This window comes from Ambystoma mexicanum, chromosome 3q (assembly GCF_040938575.1).
Source record: "Ambystoma mexicanum isolate Mex_15411 chromosome 3q, UKY_AmexF1_1, whole genome shotgun sequence".
NCBI lineage: Eukaryota > Metazoa > Chordata > Amphibia > Caudata > Ambystomatidae > Ambystoma > Ambystoma mexicanum.
Window position 1 is genome coordinate 1,115,440,174 of NC_090926.1, and position 22,238 is coordinate 1,115,462,411.

The 22,238-nt window shown below is 47.3% G+C and overlaps 1 protein-coding gene across 5 annotated transcripts in view; it reads left to right on the forward strand.

The window, feature by feature from the left end:
* LOC138447655 (neurogenic locus notch homolog protein 3-like) overlaps window positions 1-22,238 on the forward strand; it is a 798,580-nt gene that overhangs the window by 331,865 nt on the left and 444,477 nt on the right. For all 5 annotated transcript variants that reach the window (XM_069603880.1, XM_069603877.1, XM_069603879.1 and 2 more), the window contains exon 13: window positions 16,157-16,279. In XM_069603880.1, the coding sequence (XP_069459981.1) occupies window positions 16,157-16,279 (123 nt within the window). The remainder of the gene's footprint in view (window positions 1-16,156; window positions 16,280-22,238) is intronic.

Below are 22,238 nucleotides of genomic sequence, written 5' to 3' on the forward strand. Positions count from 1 at the left end.
GGAAGGAGGGAGCCAACGGTGGGCGGGAACCCACCGGTTGGCGTGGCGGTGTTTGGGCAACCAAGCACAAATGATAGACTCCGGACGAGCCAGAAGGAAACGGAATGGGTCTTCGCCCTTCTGGACCAGCGCCTCTTGGGGGCCTAAACGGCGGGGGCGTCTGGTAGGAACAAATAAGGCTCAGCTTCCCCCCCAAAACAAACGGCGCTCTCCCCACCCACGGACCCCTGCACGGGCAGGATAGGAACAGGTACAATGGGTCGGGGGAGTTGGGGGCCTACTATACCAAGTATAGGGGGAAGCAAAGGAAATCCGGCAAGCATGCGCCACACGTACAGAATGAGGTCACTATTGTGTACAAATACTTCTGTTGTCATGGAAATAAAACTGCGGCCAATTTTGCCAATTGAAATCTTGTGTCATGCCAATTCATGGGGGATAAAAACTGTGTGCATGCGCAAAGATAATTGGGAGTAAAGGCAAATGGACGGCTGCAGGGGTTACTACTTCACCACGGGCTAAACAATACAAAAAAGGTTATTGTGAAAAGAATCTTACCATGTCTGATTAGTGTTTTACCAATCTCGCAGCACGTGTGAGAGACGTAGGTGCTGTCAGCCCTGGTCCTAATCAAGGGTGACGGCACCTTCCAATGGGTACTGCTGAGTGCTTAGCACGTCGATCCCAGCTTTCACTCCTGCCGCCACCAGCCTCTGAAAACGCATCGAAATGCAGACCAGACTTAAACGCAGAAAAGCGATTAGAGATGGGCGAGGAAGAGGATTCTTATTGAATGAGCACTTGGAAGGAGCTCGCCCACGGGTTCAATATCGTCTGTGGCACTGTAGTGACATAAAGCAGAATGTTAGTTATTCACAAGACCATAAATAATCATAAATCGGTGAGAGACCAGTGTTTGAAGGGGCAGCGCTGATCATTCCTAAAGGCTAACAGTTGTATGGGAGTTGAGGTAAACCTTTACAATCGGTGGCATAAATGGAGGCCATTTATCAGACATAAAGTGTGTCAGCGGGACAACTTTGTCAACACCGAGACTGAAAAAACAACGATCAATGTCCGTCTTTTTTCACTCCATCTTTGAATGGTTTGACAACAGTTTGGCCTGATGGATTCTACCACCAATGTATAATCCTCAGTGAATTCAGTGCCTCCCGTTTTCCCTATGTACGTAAGCACTCCTAGTTAGCTGAGAGGGCTCTACTGGTTGTCAGTTGATGGCCAGTGTTTCATGGTCTCCTGTCCTATGACAGTCTGTATACATGCTGCTACTGGAACTCGGTGAGCATCACATCTGATCTGGTGCGTTAAAGAATTGGAATGGACTAGTCCTGAGTGACACCAGTGCAAACTAAAATAGTTTTTATTACAAAATAGTTTAAAATAGTTAAACTGTCATACTCCTAGGTCCCGTCCCCTTTCCTCCATACTTGTGGGACATTCCTCCATCCTGTGGGACCAGAAAAATGTGTCCTCTATTTATGCGGGGCACCGCAAGCAGCCGTAACCCTTCCCTCCTTGGCTCCGCCCAGTGCATCGCCCATCAGTCCTTGTCTCTGCACGTTCAGACTGGACGCACTTGCATCTTTGGAAGATTTTTTTTTCCTTCCAGTGTCCTTCTCTCCTCTCCGACCCCATGAAGTAATATTTCAGAGGTCTTTTTAAGGAAAGCTGCCCTCCTGGGCTGAATTCTGGATCAAATGTTCCCGTCGCAGCACCGGTTGTTCCGGCAGCTGTCCCACCTCTACCAGTTGGCCCACCTCCAGCCCTTCCGCCTCTGCCGCCCTCGTCTCCAATAGACCAGTCTTGGGCGGAGCCAAACATGACACAGGTTGAGGATCAGGATGGCGATGACCAGCCCCGCTCTGTTAGGGAAGGGCTGCTTTCGGGGCATTCACCTTGTCTCCTCAGGAGCGCACCAGCTTGTTCTTCCAGAAGGATGTTTTGGCAGAGGGCCCCAAAGTCTGGGATAAGCCACACTCTGGCCTGCACGTTAACAAAAAGATTGACGCTCGTTATAGGCTTCATACTTTGAAGGAGGTAGCCTTGGCGTCTTGCCCGCTTCCTTCCTTCCTCCACAGTTGTCATCTACAGCGGCGGCTCAGGTTATGGCCAAAGAGGACAAGCTGCTTGACTCTTTGGGGAGGAAGATCTTTGCTAATTTGGCCCTGCAGTTGCGCCAGGCAAACGCAGAGTTCATTTTAGCGGGGGCAAATATGAAAATGTGGAAAGGCCTGTCGGAATTTGAGTTCATTCCTGCGGACAAGCTGGACAATTTTAAGGCTGGCTTGTCTGATGCCAGAGTCCTGGCGCAGGATATGCTTAAAGCTGCGGCGCATCATGTCGACACCTCAGCTCGGGGCCTCACACTTGGCGTAGACACTTCTCATCAGGCTTGGCTTCATGCCACAAAGTTTTCCAAGGAGGTTCAGAATGAAGTTCTGGTCCTGCCTTTTGACTGCAAAGAACTGTTCCATTAGTCAACAGACATAGAGCTGACTAAAATTAAGACAGTACTCAGATGGCCAAATCTTTGTCCGTTCTGGTTAAACCACCTTTTAGGGCTCAGAGAACACCTTTGCAGCCTCGGTCTCTCTTGTTTTCGGGGGTTTCTAGATCGAAAGACGGCGTCGAGCCTCCAGCTGGAAACTCCCATTGGCGTACGCAGCGAGGCCGGTTTTTCTCTTGGTCCTCAGCCTCCTCCTCAGGATCTGTGGCTCTCTCCTCTGAGAAGCCTGCTAAATGAGGGTTTTCGGCGCTCGCACGAGACCCCGGTGGGAGGGCACATTGCGTCTCACTGGGAGGCATGGCAGACCGTCGCCGAGGACTGGTGGGTCTTGTCAGTAACTCAGGCGGGCTTCCGCTTGCCCCTTCCCACTACCCCACCCATCAATCCTCCCTTCCAGCAGTCGGGGACGCCCTCCCTCCAGAGCCGAAGTCCAGAAGCTTCTGGATCTTAAGGCGGTGGAACCCGTTCCCCTAGGGCAGGGCTTCTACTCCCGTCTGTTCACGGTGCCCAAACCCAACCAGGCTGGCCTGTGCACCATCCTAGACCTTTCCCAGTTCAACTTTCTCTTCGCTAAGATAAATTAAAGTTCACCCCTTTCAGATAAAGTCCTCTCTACAGAAGGGCGACTGACTCAGCGTGGTGGACCTTCAGGATTCTTATATGCATATCCTCCTTTGGAGCCCGCATCGGAATTACCTATGGTTTTCCATGGGGGAGGAGCATTTCCAGTTTAGTGTGTTCCCGTTTGGCCTCAGCTCGGCACCGCGTGTCTGTACGAAGATGTTGGTCATCGCAACTTCTCTTCGGCTGCAGGGTATCCATGTGTATCCGTATTTGGCTGATTGGCCGCTGCGCAGTCCTTATCCGCTGAAAGCCTCGAGCAACCTTCAGTCTCTCCTCTGGCTCCTGCTCCACCTTGGGCTGTCGGTGAACTGACAAAAATCCTCCATGACGGTCTCTCAGGACTTGATTTTCCTGGGTTTTCGTTGGAACACGATCGATTGCAGAGTGTACCTGACTGGGGACAGAATGGTGGATCTGTTTGCCACATGTCGGGTGTTTATGCAATTGGAGAGCATGTCGGCCTAGTGGTTCCAGAGGCTTCTGGGCCTCATGGCTTTGTGCATACTGGCTCTTCCTCTTGCTCGTCTCAATATGAGACTGACACAGATGGCTCTTCAGAGCTCATGGATTCAAGCAGTGGATCCAGATTCCAAAATGATACTGGTTCCACCTTTCATGAGGGCGGACATCGTGTGGTGGTAGTCTCTCAGCAATCGGTCGGTGGGCGCTCCCTTCCAGGACCCTTGCCCACTGTTGACTGTCAAGACAGATTCCTCCCTTCTGGGTTGTGCTGCGACGATGGGTCATCTTCAGGTTTTAGATCTTTGGTAGCCACGGGACAGACAGCTTCAAATAAATTATCTGGAGCTCCTGGCGATATTCCTGGCACTGAAAGCGTTCAAACCAGGCATTGTCAACAAGGTGATCCGTGTCCACGCGGACAATGCAGTGTCCATGTCCTGTATCAAAAAGGAGGGGTACCAGGTCTCCTCTTGTGGATCTTGCCATTCAGATCTGGGAATGGGCCATTCAGCATGGTATCTGGCTGGTAGCAGTACACATCCCGGGCCAGCTGAATGTCACTGCAGATGCCCTCAGCCGACTAGCAATTGTCAGCTACGAGTGGGAACTAAACACTGAGATCCTCTCGGATAATTTTCGCTGTTGGGGCACTCCAGAAGTGTACCTCTTTGCGACATCTGCAAACAGGAAGCTTCCCCTGTATGCCTCCAGGAATGGGCTCTGAGCCTCCTCACTGGGGATTCTCTTGAAATTTCATGGCACAACATGAAGGCCTATGCTTTTCCACCTCTTCCTCTGATCCATCGGGTGCTTTGCAAGCTAAGGAACAGTGAATTGCTCCCTGCTGTTCATAACCCCTTGGTGGCTGGCCAGGTTTGGGTTTTCGGAGCTTTAGCATCCATCCGTGTGCCCACCGCTCAAGCTTCCGCTGGTCCCCGACCTGCTTCACCAGAGCGATCAACAGCTGTGGCACCCCTCGCCACAATCGTTCAGCTTGGTGCCGGAGTTCAGATCTTTAGAGCGCTTCAATTAGACTGTGGATAACATGCACATTATTCAAGCGGCCAGGAAGCCCCCAACAAAATCTCAGTATAGAAGCAAATGGCTACGGTTCTGTCACTGGTGTTTGGCCAGGCAGCTGGACCCCAGGGAGGCTACTATCGACATGGTCCTGTCTTTTGTTTCACATCTGGCAGAGTTTGGCATCCATGTCTTGTCCTGCAGGACATTTATCGGCTGTTGCCACTTATTTGTCCACTTACCAGTGCTCTTTTTCACTGTCTAATCTCGTCATTAAAAGACACTTCGCGGGCCTGATGCTGCTTTATCCTCCTGTTCGCAACCTGCATCCAAGGTGGGATTTGAATGTGGTCCTTACGGCCTTGTCATATAAGCCTTTTGACCCCATGGCTACAGTCGATTTTAAGTACCTTTCGTGGAAAGTGTCCTTTTTGATTGCTATGACTTCGGCAAGGCATGTAAGTGAGCTTCAGGCCTTGTCGGTGGAACATCCATTCCTTACATTTCATAAGGATAAGGTTGTCCTGCGAACGAATCCCGCCTTTCTTCTGAATCAGTCAATCTCATGTCCTGTATTCTTCCCAGATCTGGCCTCAGAGGCCGAAAGGGTTCTGCACTGCCTGGACATTAGAAGAGCCCTTAAGTTCTATCTGGACAGAACATCTGAGCTTAGGAACTCTTCACAGCTTTTTGTGACTTTCGGAAATCGGCAAGGCAAGCCAGCCTTGAAAGCAACCATCTCCTGGTAGATCACGGCCTGTATTTCTGAGGCGTATACCGTTGGGTCTTCAGGCCCCAAAGGGAATTCATACTTATCTTGTGCAGGGCAAGGTGGCTGCTGTTGCCTTCCAAAAATGTTCCCTGGGAGACCATTGCGAAAGCGGCTACGTGGGCCTCACAATCGGCTTTTGTAAGCATTACTGTCTGTACATGAGCTCCAGGGCTGATGCTCGGTGTGGTCAAGCTGTGCTTAGGAACCTGTTTCAGTAAGGAGTTTCCATCCACCCATAATTCCTGTGAGGAGTGCTTGGGAATCTCCCATAAGCATGGAGGAAAGGGGACGGGACGTAGGAGTATAATAGTTACTCACCGTAGTGACTACCTTACTCCTAGTCCATAGTCCCTTTCCTCCGTACGCCCGCCCGCTGTCCCCTCTAAAGTTTCCTCTGTTATTGCTTAAAGGTCATAGACCTGGCGATAGAAAATGACTGCCTGACGGGCGATGCGCTGGGCTGAGCTAGGGAGGGTGGGGGTTGTGGCCGCGTGCGGTACCTCACGTAAAAATTGAAGGACACATTTTGGAAAAAGTGATGCTTTTTTACAAAGAGCTCTGGTCCCGTCCCACAGGACGGAGGAATGTCCCATGAGTATGGAGGAAAGGGGACTATGGACTAGGAGTAAGGTAGTCAGTACGGCTAGTAACTTTATTATTCTATTCTATGGATTCCATGTCTTTGGGGATCATTATGGATTCCAAAGTTAGAAGCATATTGTCATATCGTGCTTCATCTTTCCTCTGGCTGCTGGATGCATGAGAGGCCTCATGAGAGAATGTTGAGTGAAAGCTAAGGTAGCGCCTGTATCTCTGGTAGAGTGTGCCCTAGGGGCGAAAGGTAAGATTTTCTTGGATGGGGAATAGCAGAGCTGTATGCACTTGACTATTCATGTGGAGATGCCGGTCTTTGATGTTATCGCCCACTCTATCAGGTGCTATGGAAACAGAGTTGGTCGGTTTGCCTTAGAGGTTTCGTTTTGTTCATAGTACAAGACCGCCCTCCGTACATCAAGTGTATGGAGGCTTCGTTCTGCAGAGTATGATGGATTTTGAAAGAAGGTAGGAAGTTGTATGGATTGGTTTACATAGAACTTTGGTGAGAAGAGGTCTTGTACGGACAAAGCCTGTAGCTCACTGACTCATCTTATGGAGGTGATGGTTACTAGGAATGCAGTTTTATAAGTAAGATGTTTTAGGCTGGCCTTGTGCATAGGCTCAAAGGGTCGACCCATGAGCTTGGAGAGCACAACATTGAGGTCCCAAACTGCAGAAGGTTTTAAAACTGGGGGTTAGGGGGCATACCCTCTTTACCCCTTCGATGACTGCCTTAATGACAGGGATTTACCACCAGGACACCTTATTCTGTGAGGTGGAAGCCGACAAGGCCGCCAGATGCACCTTCATGGAATTAAATACTAAGCCTGAGTCTAGTAGGTAAAGCATGTATTGTAGAATGTTAGCTGGAGAACATTCTAATGGGTTTAGTGATTGTGATGTGCACCATATCCCAAATCTCTTCCACTTATTAAAGTGCATGGTGTTGGGTTTTCGTGCCTCTTTAAGGATATCCATACACCTTTTGTGGAAGATTGAAGTGACTGACTTCAGGAGCCAAGCTGCCAAGTTTATTGGTTGTGAGCGGAGGGAATCCCCTTTGTGTTGTGTCAACATGTTGTATGGTTACGAGAGCTTGACTTGGTCATCCGCATGGCATTCCCCTAGTACCCTGGTCGGGGAAACCTGGGCGTGAAGTCTGGGCATTGTGCTTTTAGGTTTGTGGCGAACTAGTCTATTGGGGGTTAACCCCATAGTGAGAATATCCTGTCCAGGATATCTGTCGAGTTGCCACTCGTGTTCTTCTGATAAGTGGGTGTCTGCTTCGAGTGTCTGCCAGAGAATGGAGCTCCCTGGAACATTTTGAGATGTTGGTAACATGTACTGCTCAAGTGCCCACTGCATGTTTTTTGGGAGAGCTTTGACAGACTGTGTGCCTGCTTGCTTGTTCAGATGGAACATGGCCGTGGTGCTGTCTGTGAGGACCTGCACCGTTTGACCCTTGATGTTGCTGAAAGATCTGAAGAGCCTTGAAGACTGCCAAGAAATTGATATGTCTTTGGGCAGTAGCGTGTGTCCACTGGCCGTGGGCTGTGTGGTGGTGGAAGTTCCCCCTGCCCCCCAATCCGGCGATTGAGGCGTCTGTAGTTTTGTGGCAACGCCATTCAATACCTGCCTGCCACGGTGGACAATACCCATTTGTCCGACGTTATCACCTCCATGCGTGGGTGAAGAAATCTGGCCTCCTACTGGAGTGTCAAGGGCGGGGACCTGAAAGGGCATTGAACCCTGGAGCCCTGGGGTCCTTTAAGATGAGGTAGCAATACTTTAGAGATGGATGGGGATGCAGAACCTGCTCATAGATCAATAATCGGACTGACTCAGGAAGTTGGCAAAACACTGTACAGTTTTATTAACAATTATCTAAAACAGGGAGTTAGAACGGATATCCGCTTGATTTCTCTCAAAGCATCACATTTTTTTATACTAAAAATTTGTCACTACTGACGTGATCCAACATGGCAAACTAAGAAAACCTACTAAGGGATGTGATGGGCCTAAAAGGAACATCTGGGTGTACGTTCTATACCAACAGGAGTTTTGATTGGGTCTTGAAGATCGGTGGAAAACTAAGCCCATCCCAAGTGGAAGTCATCTTGCATGTCCTATTAATACACAACACCCTATTGGTTTCATAAACTATAGGGCTCCTAAATACATTGCCCTCTACAATTGGGTGTACCTTTCTGGAATATTCCACTTGCTAGCAGCATGCAAGGTGGTTACCTCAGGTGCTGGGAGGGTTAGCCTGGTCATGCCTCCCCACCAATTAGCCCTCATCCATCAATCCTGCGATCTGCCATTCAATTAAGGCTTTGAACTCTGTCATGTAGAGGCTCACTGTGCCTGAGAATAAAAGGGAGTATGCCATGATCTTATCTTTTGGTTTCGGTGTAACTCGACCCAGTCCATTTCCATCTGACCATGTGACTGGGGACCACGTTTTTGAGCTCTTTGCATAAAATACTATTAAATGATGAACTCTTAGCACCTTCCGTGTTCTTGCCATTATACCTCAACAGGAGTTTTTCTTTCTCACGTTCATGTAGCTTCTGGACAGATAACCAGGCTTACAGTGGCCTTGACTCTTGAATCTGGGCCAGCCAGCCTTTCTTGACTTTTCCTTCACCATCGGCTGTTTTCAATTGCGCCACACTTCAAGCCCTTTCCATTCACTGGATTTAAGTTTGCTAATGTGCATTGTTGAACATCCAGATTCTATACATTCCTATGAATATACATTGGCGCATCGCTGCAATCTATTTACTACATAACCAGCCTCAGGATTACTTTGTCTACTTGCGTTACAGCATCTGTACAGTTGTAAAATGACTGCATTTTCTTCAGTGTTTCTTTGCATGAGCAATCTCCATTTTGATCCCGAAATGTTGCTATACTTCGAGACTTCCTCCTTGGATCCTATAGAATGTTTATATTCCTTCTTAATGTGCCTTTTCTGTGTGCGTCAATTCTGCTTCATATGACGTCACCAGTCTTCTTTCCCATTCATTTTCACACTTATTCCAAATTTTTTCCAGAACAACTTTTCTTCGTGAATGCATACAGGGTTTTCTCAATGCATACCTTGTCTGAAGGATTCTTTGTGGTATATGCATCTTCACTGGTACTGCGCATGTCGCATTTTCTGGTTACCAACATATAGGCAACATGGGGGTGGAGCTTCTGGTAGGTGTATTTGGCTCTTCCTCTACACTCCCCTCGCCCCCTCTCTGGGTGATTGATCAATGACTCTCTCCACGTTAAGACATCTTCGTGTGAAGAAGTGCTTCTTCAGAGTTCATATCTTTATGACTTCTTTGAAACATCCTGCTGATTTCACATGTACATCAACACTCCAGTTCATAAGACTGCATTGTCCATTCAGGCTGCAGTAAATCCATCTTCTCACATACTTATTGTGGTTCTTCGGATACAGGAACTTCGTTCCCTCAGGTGCATGAATAATGGCTTTTGCATAATGTCGTCTGTCAACTCTTTGGGTTTTAACACTGATGTTTTCTTTGCAGTCTTCTTGCCTTGTGTGATTATTATCCTGATAACACAGAATCCAAACATAATTACCAACAGGGCTCCAAGGAACTTGAAAATGTTCGCCATCCATTGTGGAATACATGATAAGATTGACGCACACCAGCTGTCATCAGCAATGTCTTCCACTTCAACTTTCTTCTTGACGTGTAATTTTGTCAGCATCGTTATGGCCTCTGTCAAGGTGCCATTCTCGTCATCTTGAGAAGGTATGAATGTGAAACATGATTCTCCGTTTTTTGGCACAAACACCTCCATCCATAGCTGTAATCCTATTCAGGACACATCTGTTCTGAAGAGTCATCGGGCGTATGGCTCTTAACTCCTCCTTGCTGGCATTAAATCCCTTTATGGTGGTGTTAATCATCTGCAGAAGCTCCCATCTGGTGATCTGCAACCACTTGGCATTTGCCATTGTCTGAATCCCAGGCATCAAGATAACAGTGAAAACTGAAGCAGTTTTGCTGAATAATCAGTGCTGCTATGGAATAGCATCAAACGCTTCGATCGATTTGGATGAGAAATGATTTTCCCTCTTCTTCCGATTAAGGAGTTCAACGGATCTCTTCTTCCTCAGGTGAGCATTTGCTTTTGGAAATTTGCTAATGTTAGTCACTCTTTGGAATCACCAATGCTGGAACATGATCAATCAGTCCTCCCCAATCTCTGGGCCACTTCATGTAAGCTCTGGATCCACAGGCCCAGTAGTGATCCATTATCGCCAATGTCCTATCTTTCATTCCTGGCACATCAAAAATTCAACCACGCTGCTGATTCTCTCCAACTTTTCTCATGCCATTTGTTTGTGAAGCATAGCTCCTCACTTGCCAAAGGAACTATCTCAAACGTACCTCCTTTGTCTTTGAGCCATGTCAGTAACTTTGCAAGCCTCGGCCAGAGGTTTGCATCCTTTTTCCACTCGTTCGATAACTGGCTTGTGATGACCAGTTAATGCCACAGCTCTGCATACAACTATATCTTCTTCCCAACCATCTGGAGATGGTACTGTTCCCCAGATTTGCATTTGGCCTCTTTCCTTGCGGCTTCGTATTTCTTCATCAGTTTTTCCCTTGGCAGTTGAGGTTCCTGTTCATCTCCCATCTAATTCCAGCTCCCTTCATGCCAGGCTGTTTGTTTATTATCACATGATCTCATGTGTGCTCTTTCTCTCGTCTTCAAATCTTGAACATAACCTTTTTCTGGTGCTGACCATTCTATCCCCCATACCAAGGATGCTGTTCGACCCTGGAATTGACCTCTTGTATGACAGAGTGCAAGGCGAGTCAGGCAATGAGCTGTTTGGACGTCTATCTCTATAGCTATGAATCTTATTTTCCCATAGGATAAGGCAGGAGGGCACATGCATAGCAATCCTCCTTAGAAGTTCTCTTTCCTACTTCTTTCGTGTGCTGATACCACATGTTTCCCAAATATGCTGTACTGTCCAAATCATTTAATTCGCAATCATCCTCCCTTGCACTTATTAGGTCTTTCTTGCCAAGTGAGATCTGATAATCAACTCATTTAATACATCATTATTTATTTTATTATTTTTTTTTTTATTACGAGTATATAATCACCAAAGTGATTTTTACAAGAAGATGAAGAAGGTAACGTAAGATTTCAAAAGTAAAAGCGAAGGTAAAAGCAAAAATAGTAGTAGAAAAAGTAAAGATAGAAGATGAAACTGAAGAACTGGTTAACAATGAAAGCCAGAGTGGAAACACAGATGGTAAAAGTGAGGTGGAAGGCAAACAGAACAGGACAGAAGAGGATCAATCCCCACAATCTGTTTGTATTAACCCATTCTGGGGAGGCTGTAGTGGTGCTTGTAGAAAGATCTGGTCCAAACCTTTTGTGGCTGAAATGGTCCAGGAAGGTCTCAAGCCTCCTATTAAGCGTTACCACCAAAGATCTTCTTTCCTCAGGTAGGCATTCTTTAGATGGTGCAATATATATGGGGATCTAAATTTGTTTGTACCAGGACACAATAGCAAAAGATGACGTAATGTTTCTGGTTGGTCGGGGTCGTTGCAAAAGCGGCAGGTGTTAGATGGTGAAAGACCTCTTGAATGTAAAATTTTGTTTCTAGGTAATAAATTTAACCTTGCACGAAGTGTCTTCCGAGTTTTTCTGCTTGGATGTTTTATCAGAAAAGGTTGGATTACGTTCAATTTTCTACATGTTGGAGGTAAATGGGTGGCACGTTTGTACTCAGATGCCTTGTCCAATGTATTTATCCAATCCATTTCTTCAATTCATGCTTTAGTTTTTGTTGGATTACCCATCAGTTCTTCCATCGAGCTGCCGCAATTTTCAAGTTGATGTAGGCACATAAGCTCCCATTTGGAGAGTAACGTTGAGTTGTGTAGGTTCATCTCAGGCTGAACCATCAAAAAAATGGCCGCGGAAGTAGGATCTTTGATCTTCCTGTACAGCATGACTGATGCCCTTTTGACTATTGAGTCTAGAGAGGAGAGGGAGAGTTTGCGTCTTATCAGGGCGATCGGAGTCGATGATGGTAAGTTCAAGACTGAGCGCCAAAAAAGACTCTCCAATCTAGCCCATAGGGACTGGGGTAAAGATGGCATTGCGTCGGCTCCATAAGTGATAGCTGGAATAACTTTGCCCCGGTAGAATTTAAGTAACGGCATCAGTGAGAAGCAACCATATTTTTTGTCGAGTAGTTTCGCTTGAGAAACTAGTATTCATTTTTTCCACAAGATGGTGTTGCATCGCTGTATGTTTCGCTGTGGAGTCAATGAGGACTCCCAGGTATTTAAATTCTGTCACTTGTTCGATTTTGTTTCCTGTCAGGAACCACAAGTTCTTCTTTTTCCTTTACTGTGTAAGTGTTCAATGCAACCAGTTGGCGTTGTAAGCCAATTGGGGTCTGATCCAATTGGATAAGATCATCCACGTACAGAAGTCTTGGGATCTTCTCTTTGCCTAATTCTGGAGGAAATGCTCGTAAACCAATTATGGTTTCTTTGTAGTCTCCGAAATATGAGAGGAAGCGGGCTGGTGCTAAGGGGCAGCCCTGTTTAACTCCTCTGTCAGTAGTTATAGCTGACAAAAGCAGGCCTCTAGTCTTCAATCGTACCTGTACCGAAGTGGAAGCATGGAGAGCCTTGATGGGATTTAGAATTTCCTGTGGACAGTTCCATTTGGTAAGTTTCTCCCAGAGTTTCCTGCGATTGACAAGGTCAAAGGCCTGGGAAAGGTCTATAAATGCCAGATAAAGGTTCCTGTTGGATTCACGAGCTTTGGCTTTCAAAAGGCTGAGAATAAAAATGTTTATGCTGGTACCTACACCCTTTTTAAACCCAGATTGAAACTGATAGTTACAGGGTGCACTTTTTGCCCATTGGTTGAAATGATCCAGCAAAAGGGAGCCGTATATCTTCCCTATAACGTCGAGCAGAGTCACTGGGTGATATTTTTTCCAAGATTTCAGTTCTGTCTGAAAGATCAACCCATGGTGCTCTTGTCTGGGGTGTTAAAGGGAGCTCGGTCATGTCTGGAGAGCAAAAGAGTTTCGAGTAGAACTCAATCCAAGATGCTTCCGAAATTCTGTTCAGCATCATTGAGGCTGTCTCTTTAGCTCGTGGGTTAACCAAACTCCAAAACTCTCTATAGAGTTGGATTTGTTCCAACATGTTTTCGGAGTCTTGTTGGTATAATATTAAATGGTGCTCCCGTAGCCAGCTTTTATAGGCTCTCGGAGCCTCTTTTGCATACGCCCTATTAGAGGGCGTGTTGGTTCTCAGGGCCGTCCTTTTTGCTTTACGAAGGGGGTTTCGCTGGGCCACCACGAGGGCATTGAAATTGTGAGCGTGGATTTGTTTTGAATATATCCCCTTCGAGCACTTTGTCGTGGTTCTGTGAGGTTCCAAAAGTGGTCTGTAGTCAACCTTCTCTGCTTCCTGCGCACTTCCATATGAAGAAGTAAATGCTCGAATGTTTGCCTTTGTAACTCTAACCCGGTTGCCTTTTCCTTCCAGCTCAATTCTACCTGAGTAATGGGCTAATGGTTTTGTAAATGCCCATTTAACAACCAGGAGATTGTGGTCACTTTGATTAGTCTGGCGGATGCTGAAATCTGTCAGCCTTGCTAGCAAAAATTCAGAGGCGAAGATATAGTCTATTGTTGAATGGGCCATGCCTCGTTTCCATGATGGTAAAGCAGTGGCGTCTGGGAGAGCAAATGCAGTGTTACAGTTGCCTGGCCAACATCAACTTGTGCCAAGCTAGACCTTGTCTGCAAGGAATGATCTGCGCGGGACTTGAGACGATCGAACTGGGGGTTGGACATTTGATATTTAAGTCTCCGCATACTATGACGTCACAAATCCCGAACTCTAGATATACTGAGTCCAGTGTAGAAGTCACTGTGTCGAATAGTGCAGTCTGTTGCATCGTTTTGTGATTCCAATAAATGGACATCACTAGCAAAAAAGTGCGTGTATACTGGTCCTCGGCGGGCTCTCTTCGCAGGCAGGAAATTAGTACGCGATGACGTAAGGGGACTTCAATATGATTTTTGTTATTTCTAGTCCCACTCCCATCCGGACTGCAACAATTAGGCCAGAGGAAGGCCTTCCTTTGTTTCCTGCTAATGCTTCTACAAAGGCGAGTTCAAAACCAAACTTCCTGAAGACAAAGGATGTCATATTCTCCTAGGTTGATGTCACCGGGAGTTGTTAAGTGTAGAAACCCTCTTGTGTTCCAGGTCGCAAGGGAGAGTGAAAGTTGTGCTTGGACAGTTTTTGAAACAACTGGTGGCTATTTATGAATACATCATTATACATTCTTCCAACTGGGGCAATCATAGGAACACTTGTCAGAGAGATGGGTGACCTTTCGTGTGTCACTCATGTAGGGACAATCGCATATGGCCTTGGCTTCCTTACAACCTCTAACTCTGCATAGGTCACTGGAGTGGGGAGGATTAATTGGACTCCTTCCCTTTTGGGACCCACAAAGCAAACCGTGTGGAACAATAGGAACAGAAAAATATTTGCTGAACAGGCATATATTATGCACCAATAATTCAGATCCCACCATCGGTGTCTCTCCAAACATCATTGACTCTGTTCACTGTCTGGCATTTTCGCTCTCTGGAATTGCAATATGTTCAATAGACCACATCATGCCTGTGATTACTTTTTAAGGAAAGACGCACTTTTTTAATCAGGTTATCTCGTTAAATGCTCAGGTAGCTGTCTGGTTTGTTCTATTATTTGCACAAGTAACCGACTGATTGCAGGATGATTTTATAGGATCCCATAGAAGCACATGTGTTGGTGTTACACCTCACAAAATAAGAATGAACTAGAATTATATAATGATAGACCATAACGAGTAATCTGTAGGTATCATCAGATTTATGCGTCCAAAGAGAAATTGAATGAGAAATGAATCGGAACTGCTCCCTTTTCCAGTTGTCAAAAAGGAAGTCTAAATCTGGCATTTTTCATTTACTTCAGTATTTCCAAAAGTCCAGTGTCAAAACGCTCCTGTGGCTCAAGAACAGTAACTTTCTCACTTCCTGCTATTATAGCTAGAAGGTGTGTTTTTAGGGGAGCCACAGTCCAAATGTACACCTGCATCTATCTACTGGATAGTCTTTGCATCCTGCTTCCTCGTCATCGATCGAGTCTGCACGTGCTGAACAACTTCTTCTGGACCTGCTTCCGAATGGGGTTGGGGTGTGACTGCCTCACTAGTGTAGACCTTTACACCTGCCAGGTGGATCCAAGCTCTCCTCTCTTGGACTTTAACTGCTGAAGGAGTAATGTCGTCCACAATGTAAGGACCACTAAATCTGGGCTCGTGCCACTTTCTAGTGAAATTACAAATTAAAACCGTTTTCGGCGAAAAGTTTAGGAACACAACTTTTCGTCCAGTTGCTGTATTGTCTTCATCTGTGTCCTGAGACTGACGCCCCTTCTGCTTGAGTTGATCTGGAAGGAAGGGTACTAGCTGTCATAGATGTTAGTTACGCATGTAACTCATTTCCTAACAATTCGGCAGTTGTTTGGACTTCACTTCTATTCCTTGATGGAGGAGTCAGAGGCGTTCTCATCCGCCTCCCTATAACTAACTCGTTGGGCGTGAGGTGGTGGTCTGAAACGGGCTGATTCCTCAATGCAGCCACCCCTTCAGTGTCAATTTCAACTTTGCTATCCTTTATTAAGACCGCTGAGTCTCTCACATGTACTGTTTGCTTGCACGTGATAAGCAGAAGAAAACCTATGTTTAATACTAAGCAATAGGCTAATCTGTTCGAATAACTCGTTCACAAAATGGTTGGTGATATTGAATTAATCAACAAGCAGTGTTGTAAAGACATGGTGTGTGGTATTTGCTTAAGTCTCATGACTGACAGGTTATGTAATTAGATTGTGTTGACGCTTAATGGTTATATCGGATATGATTATGCTACACAATAATAGTAATTATGAAGGTAGCAAATAGTGCTATCACACAATCATGTCTAAAACATGTGAGGAGACCATTTGCAGCAGTTGAAGTTCATCAATGGCATCTAATTTGTTTATTCATGTTTCTATGCTGTTTAGGGTTTGATGGACAAAACTGCGAGATCAACGTTGATGACTGCCCGGGGCATAAGTGCATGAACGGGTGGACTTGTGTAGATGGAGTCAACACGTACAACTGCCAGTGTGCTCCCGAGTGGACTGGTAAGAATATATTGCCAATTGGTGTCTGTACTACCAATCAAACCAACTTCTTTCCTTTAGCCAAGCGCAGTGGTTATGCTTAAACATTATTCTGCCACTAGGAATGTACCTGCTACTGCTTTAGGCTGTTAACATAGTCGAGAGCCAAAGTCATTCTTGCGGCGGGAAATACTGGCTGCTGAATGAGCCTGTTTCATTTTAAGCCTTGATCTTAGTTGTAGATGAAATGATGGCAAACTCAGCCTTTGTAGTTCACAAGCTTTGAAAGGTCAGTGATGCAAATCTGAGGCAAAAGCTCGCACCACAGCCACTGTCGACCAAGAACATTTTCCCTTGGATAATCCATACAATGAAATGGTTGCTGAATGAGTTGATCTTTTTCTTCATTAGCAGACTTCTGTGCAGTTCTTGTTCTACTGCCCAATGTTTTCAAATCTGGACCCTTTGCCCGTCTCCCCTTAAAAATATAGTATCAGTTTATTCGACATACATTTTACCAACAATCTCTGACTCAATAGCTACCACTCTAGTCAACCATCCAGTACTCGCACTATTGGGGGACTTGAATATCTGGTTTGATGAGCCCAACCCCTGGTTGAAAAGCCTAGAGGCACTCAACCTTTCCCAGGATACAATGGGTCACATCCACACTGTAGGCCACACCTTTAATGCAATCTTCAGCTCCACTGATCTAGTCTGTGTCCAGCCCCAAAGCCCTCATCTGGACCGACCACTCAGCCTTACGTGTCTCTGTCCGCACACTGGCCCCAACACTCGGGGCATGCCTTGTCCCCCCACACAATCACAAATGCTGTAACAAGGTAAAAGTACTCCCGACCTCAGATAGACTTCTACCTATCGAATCCTTTGACTCTTGGCTTAATGACTCACTCCTCCCTCTCACGCTCTCTCGCCCTCCCTGCCACCGGCAAAGGACCTACCCCCAAATGGTTCAAGCCCCAACTGAAGACTTTCAAAAACCCATAATTGCTCCCCAAGCGCAAATGGAAAACATACAAAACCCCTCTTAAAAAATCTTTGTTCGCTCACCATCACCGTAACTACAAATCTAAGCTCTGAAAGGCCAAAAAAGCCTACTACAATAAAAGAATCCGGAACCTCTGTAGCACAGAGCTCCACAGGATCATCTCGGAAGTCCTGAAGCCCTACTGCACCATTGCCCCGCCTCTCCTCAAAGAAATCTTCTCCTCCACCTGTGCAGGAGAACGGGCTAGATCCATACTCAAGGACTCCTTCACCTCCTGTCATTTTCCCAAAACCCTGCAAAGTAGCGCATGTCAAACCTGAAAAAGCTTGTCTGGTCCCCCAGCGGCCAAACAATGACAGGCCCATCTTCAACACCCGATTCCTGGTGAAAACGCAGACTGCTCTGCCTACTCTCAGATCAACCTTTTTGCAGAATTCAACAACCTACTAGACCCTGCTCAGTCACAGCACTGAAACCACACTGATCTCGATCTGGGAAGACCTCAAAGTCTCTGAAGGATGTGCCACACTGGTTCTCCTTGGTCTCTCAGCTTTTGACACTTAACCACTCAATCCTCCTTGACCGACTCCACGCCCTAGGAAGCAGAGACTCTGCACGCAATTAGATTGCCTCATTCCTCAACAATATTCACGTCCTCTCCTCACTTTCACTCCGCCGCTTGCCTGTGAACACCGGAGTACCCCAAGGTGCTTGCCTCTACAACCTCTACATGACCACTCTGACAGGGATCATCTGCTCGCACAACCTCACCTGCTATAATTATGCTGACATCACCCAAATTATCCTAAAATCCCTGAAACTAGCTCTGATCCTGGACCTAGCAGCTTGCCTCTGATATAGACCTGTGGATGACAAGAAACCACCTTCTTCTTAACCCAGGGAAAATGAGGATCATGGTGTCAGTTGAGGCGTTTGGCGCTACTTTCTCTCTTCCTGCTCCTTTGGCTGACTCACACACTGACACAGCCCTCTATAACCTTCATCTCTCTATCTCTAACACTCTGGATGTAGTTGCCCCTGTCATGAGGATCCAATTGAAGCCCAAATCCAAGTGCAAGTCTTGGTATGGTTCCGACCTCGCCGCCCTTAAACGCAAGTGTAGGGCAGCGGAGAAGTGGAGGGAATCGGGCATGCACCCCCTGCAAATTAGCCTGCCGCCTGCTCCAAAGGGTACATACTGTCTGTATCTCTGCAGCATCGAACTACTCCTCTCTGCACAGCTTTAGTCTCTCATTTCACTGCTAAAACTCAGGACATCCTGTCCACCCTTTCTTCCTCTACCTCCTCTTCCTCCTCTACCACTCCTGGCTCATCTGAGGCTCTCTCCTCCGGTCTCTTCTTTTACCTTGTTCACCCCTGACAGTGTTTGTAGACAAGTCTGATCTATGAAAGTCTCGTCAAAGCAGTTTCCCCCCCATTCATCCAGAACAATCAAGAACCACACTGACACCCTTGCTCCAGCCTTGGCCGATTTCTGAAATCACTCCTTTGCCACTGGAACTCAAACCCCTCCCCCCTCCAACCCCTAAGCACTCTTGTAAAGAAGCCTTTGGCCGAGCCTTCCTCTCGGCTATTGGCCGAGCTCCATCACTCCTTTCCTGGGCATACTCTTAGAAAAGCTGGCCATCTCCCAACCTAATTTACATATGGAATCTGTTGGTTGCCTCCATGACCACTAGACTGGCTTCAGAGCTGCCAGAAGCATGCAAACTGCTCTCCTGACCACTCCTGAAGACTTGCTCTCCAACCTTGACTCTAATCTCCATTCTGTCCTCATTCTCCTCGATCTATCCTCTGTTTTTGACACGTCCTGCTCAATTGTCTCAGCGACCGCCTTGGTATTACTGATCAGCCCTGGCCTGGTTGATCTCCTTTCTCACTGACCCTCACGGGTCAGACTTGGGTCTTTCCTCTCTTCTGTCTCTCTACTCTTGGTGTTTCTGGGGGGTGTCTAACCTCTCTCCCTGGCTGTTCAACCAATACCTGGCACCTTTTGCTCTGCGCATCGCTACTTTCTGCTCCAATTTTCAATGTTATGCGGATGACGGTCGACTCTTTCAGGCTCCCCTCAGCCACCTCAGCTCCTCTCAGCTACCTCTGCTTCTTCTCTCATACCAGACTGTCTGGCAGCAATTCAGGAATGGTGTGCCACCAATGATCAGTAAGACTGAGATCCTCCTCATTAGGACACCAGATCCCTCCCTTCCTCTGTCTGCCCACTCTGGGTCCTCTTCCTGCTCCTTCCTGTGAGGCTAGAACTTTGCTCTCATCTTCGACTCCAGCCTCTCCTTTCTTCACATCGCTGATGTCTCTAAGAAGTCAAACTATCAGCTTCACCTCCTCAGAGGTATGCTTCCTTTTCTCACTTTCCCCCAGAAGCTTATTGTCTCCAGAGCTCTGGTCCTCTATTGGCTGGACTATTGCAACAGCCTCTTTCTAAATCCTCCTGCCTCTACTCTTCATTCTTTACAACTTATCCAAAACCAGACGGCGAGACTTGTCATTGGCCTCAAGCCTAGGGATTGTATCTCTCCAGCTCTTAAATCTCTTCGCTGGCTCCCTGTGGCTGCATGGATCAACTTCCTTCAAGACCTTCTGCATCACCCACAAGGCATTCTGGGGACTGGGACCACTCTACCTCCAACATTCTCTTCCAAATCATCTTCCTTCTCGAGCTCTCGGCTCATCCAACTCTCCAAGGGGCAGGCGCTTCTCCAAGCAGAGAGTTGGGGGCAGATCGAGCTCCTCGTCTGGGGGCCTCCCTCTGGAACAGCCTTTCTGCCTCTCTCAAATGTGAAACACCTCCTGTTCAGGAAGCAACTCAAGACCTTCCTTTTTGCTTCCGCTTTCTCTCTTCCTCTCCCCTGCTGATGCACCAGACTGCTCTGCGCACTGGTCACCTAGTCACGCTCTGAACTCGGCCCAGGCTCCTCCATGTCCAGTTGCCCTCGCCCTGTCTCCGGGCTCTCCAGCACTTACCTGTTTATCTGTAACCCTACAGTTCCTTCTTTCTGCACTTATGAGCCACCCGCTTGCTGCACTTGTGAGTTAACTGCACTTCCCCCTTCCCCTGGCACTTCTGCCTTTCCCCTCTTCCCCCGTAATTGAATGACACCAGGCCTAGTAAGATTGTTACTTTGTCCTCCATTTGTTTCCCCCTCCTTGTCTTGTTGCGCCTAGAAACTCTTGTGTACAAGTGTTATAAATGCTACATTTATCATGGTGTGCGGCAACAAAACTCTACTCTCGCAACCTCCTTCCCTCAGCACTCCACCCCCCTCCTCCGCCTGTAATAAACCTTGGCTGAACAATGGACTCTGGCCTAACCCTGTCCCACCAGAACGAAAATGTATCCAAATCCTGTGACTACCACCTCAGGCTTCTGAGATGCACCTTCCCATACCTCACCTACCCCAACAGACTGGCTTCTGTTAAGACCATTGTCATGTCCAGACTGGACTATGCAAACTCCTTTTACTTGTGTGCACCGGCCTACCAACTTAAATCCAAATAGTCCAAGACTTGGCTGCCAGACGTATTCTTGCACTGGGATGAAAGGATCACATCTTGCCTGCTCTCTGCATTCTTCACTGGCTCTCTATTGGACGAAGGGCTCTTCAATGTCTAATTGGCCCCTTTCGCCCACCTGATCTCTACCTTCTCCAACTTTCAGTGTAATGCGGATGACACTCAGCTCTTTCAGGCTCCACTTAGCCTTCGCTCCCGCTCATTCCTGACTGTCTATCCGCGATTCAGGCTTAGTGCACCACCACTATCTCTGCCTTAATGCCAGTAAGACTGAGCTTTCTCATTGGCACCCCTACTCCTGCTTGCCCACTTTCTCTGGCTGCGTTCCTCTGGTCCTCTTCCTTCGCCTTCCTGTGAGGTAAAGAAACCTGGTCATCGTCGACTCCACTCTCTCCTGCTCTCCTCACAGACCTTGCCAAGAAGGCCCACTACCAGCTGCACCCCCTCGGAAGTAAACCTCCTTTGCTCACATTCCCCCAGTTGCTCTGTCTCCAGAGCCCTGGTTCTCTCTAGGCTGGACTACTGCAACAGTCTGCCTTGCTCCACTCTCCGCCTTCTGCAACTAATCTAGAACAGGACTGGGGCCTTGGCCTCGGGCCCAGGGACCATATCTCTCCAACCCTGAAATCTTTCCTGGCTCCCGGTGGCTGCAAGGATCAAGTTCAAGACCCTCTGCATCGTTCGCAAAGGCCATCTGGGGCCGGGGCAAACACTACATCCAACTCTTCCAAAATACTTTCCTTTGCAAGCCTTTCGCTCCACTACCTCAAACTCTGAGAGTCAGGCGCTTCTCCAGGCAGAGAGTGGGGGGGGGGGTTAGATCTCTCCTGCGGGTGCCTCCCTCTGGAATGGCTTCCCTGCCATTCTTCCCTGCTTACCTACCGGTCTGCTGCGCCGACTGGTTGCTTGGCTACCCTGAGAGTCTCGCAAGGTACCAGGCTCCTCCATGATCAGTCTCCCCTGCACTGCCTCAAGGCCTACCATGCACTTAGGGGCTGTAACTGTAACCCTACAGTCCCCTGCCTCCTTGTACTTACATAGAACTGCATTGCCCTGGCTGCATTTACTAAGAGCAATGCTGCCATGATTGCACTTCCCCCTTACCTTCCACCCCTGCACGTTGCTTTGTCGCACTTGCATGATCTGAGTGACTCAAGCCTCGTAACATAGTTTGTCTTGCCCTCCCTTGTCGTGCCTAGAAACACTTGTGTACAGGCGCATTATAAGTGATATATATCATCATCACCAACACTGGAATTCACTGCCTCCCGACATTCCACACGACCAAGACTACATGGCCTTCTGTAAAGCATTGAAAACCTGGCTTGTCCCTAATATATGAAAGGGAAACCCTCCAATTACCAGATTTCAGCTAGAGCGGTATCTCGAAAACCAGGAACAGTTGGGTCATGAAAGTCAGCT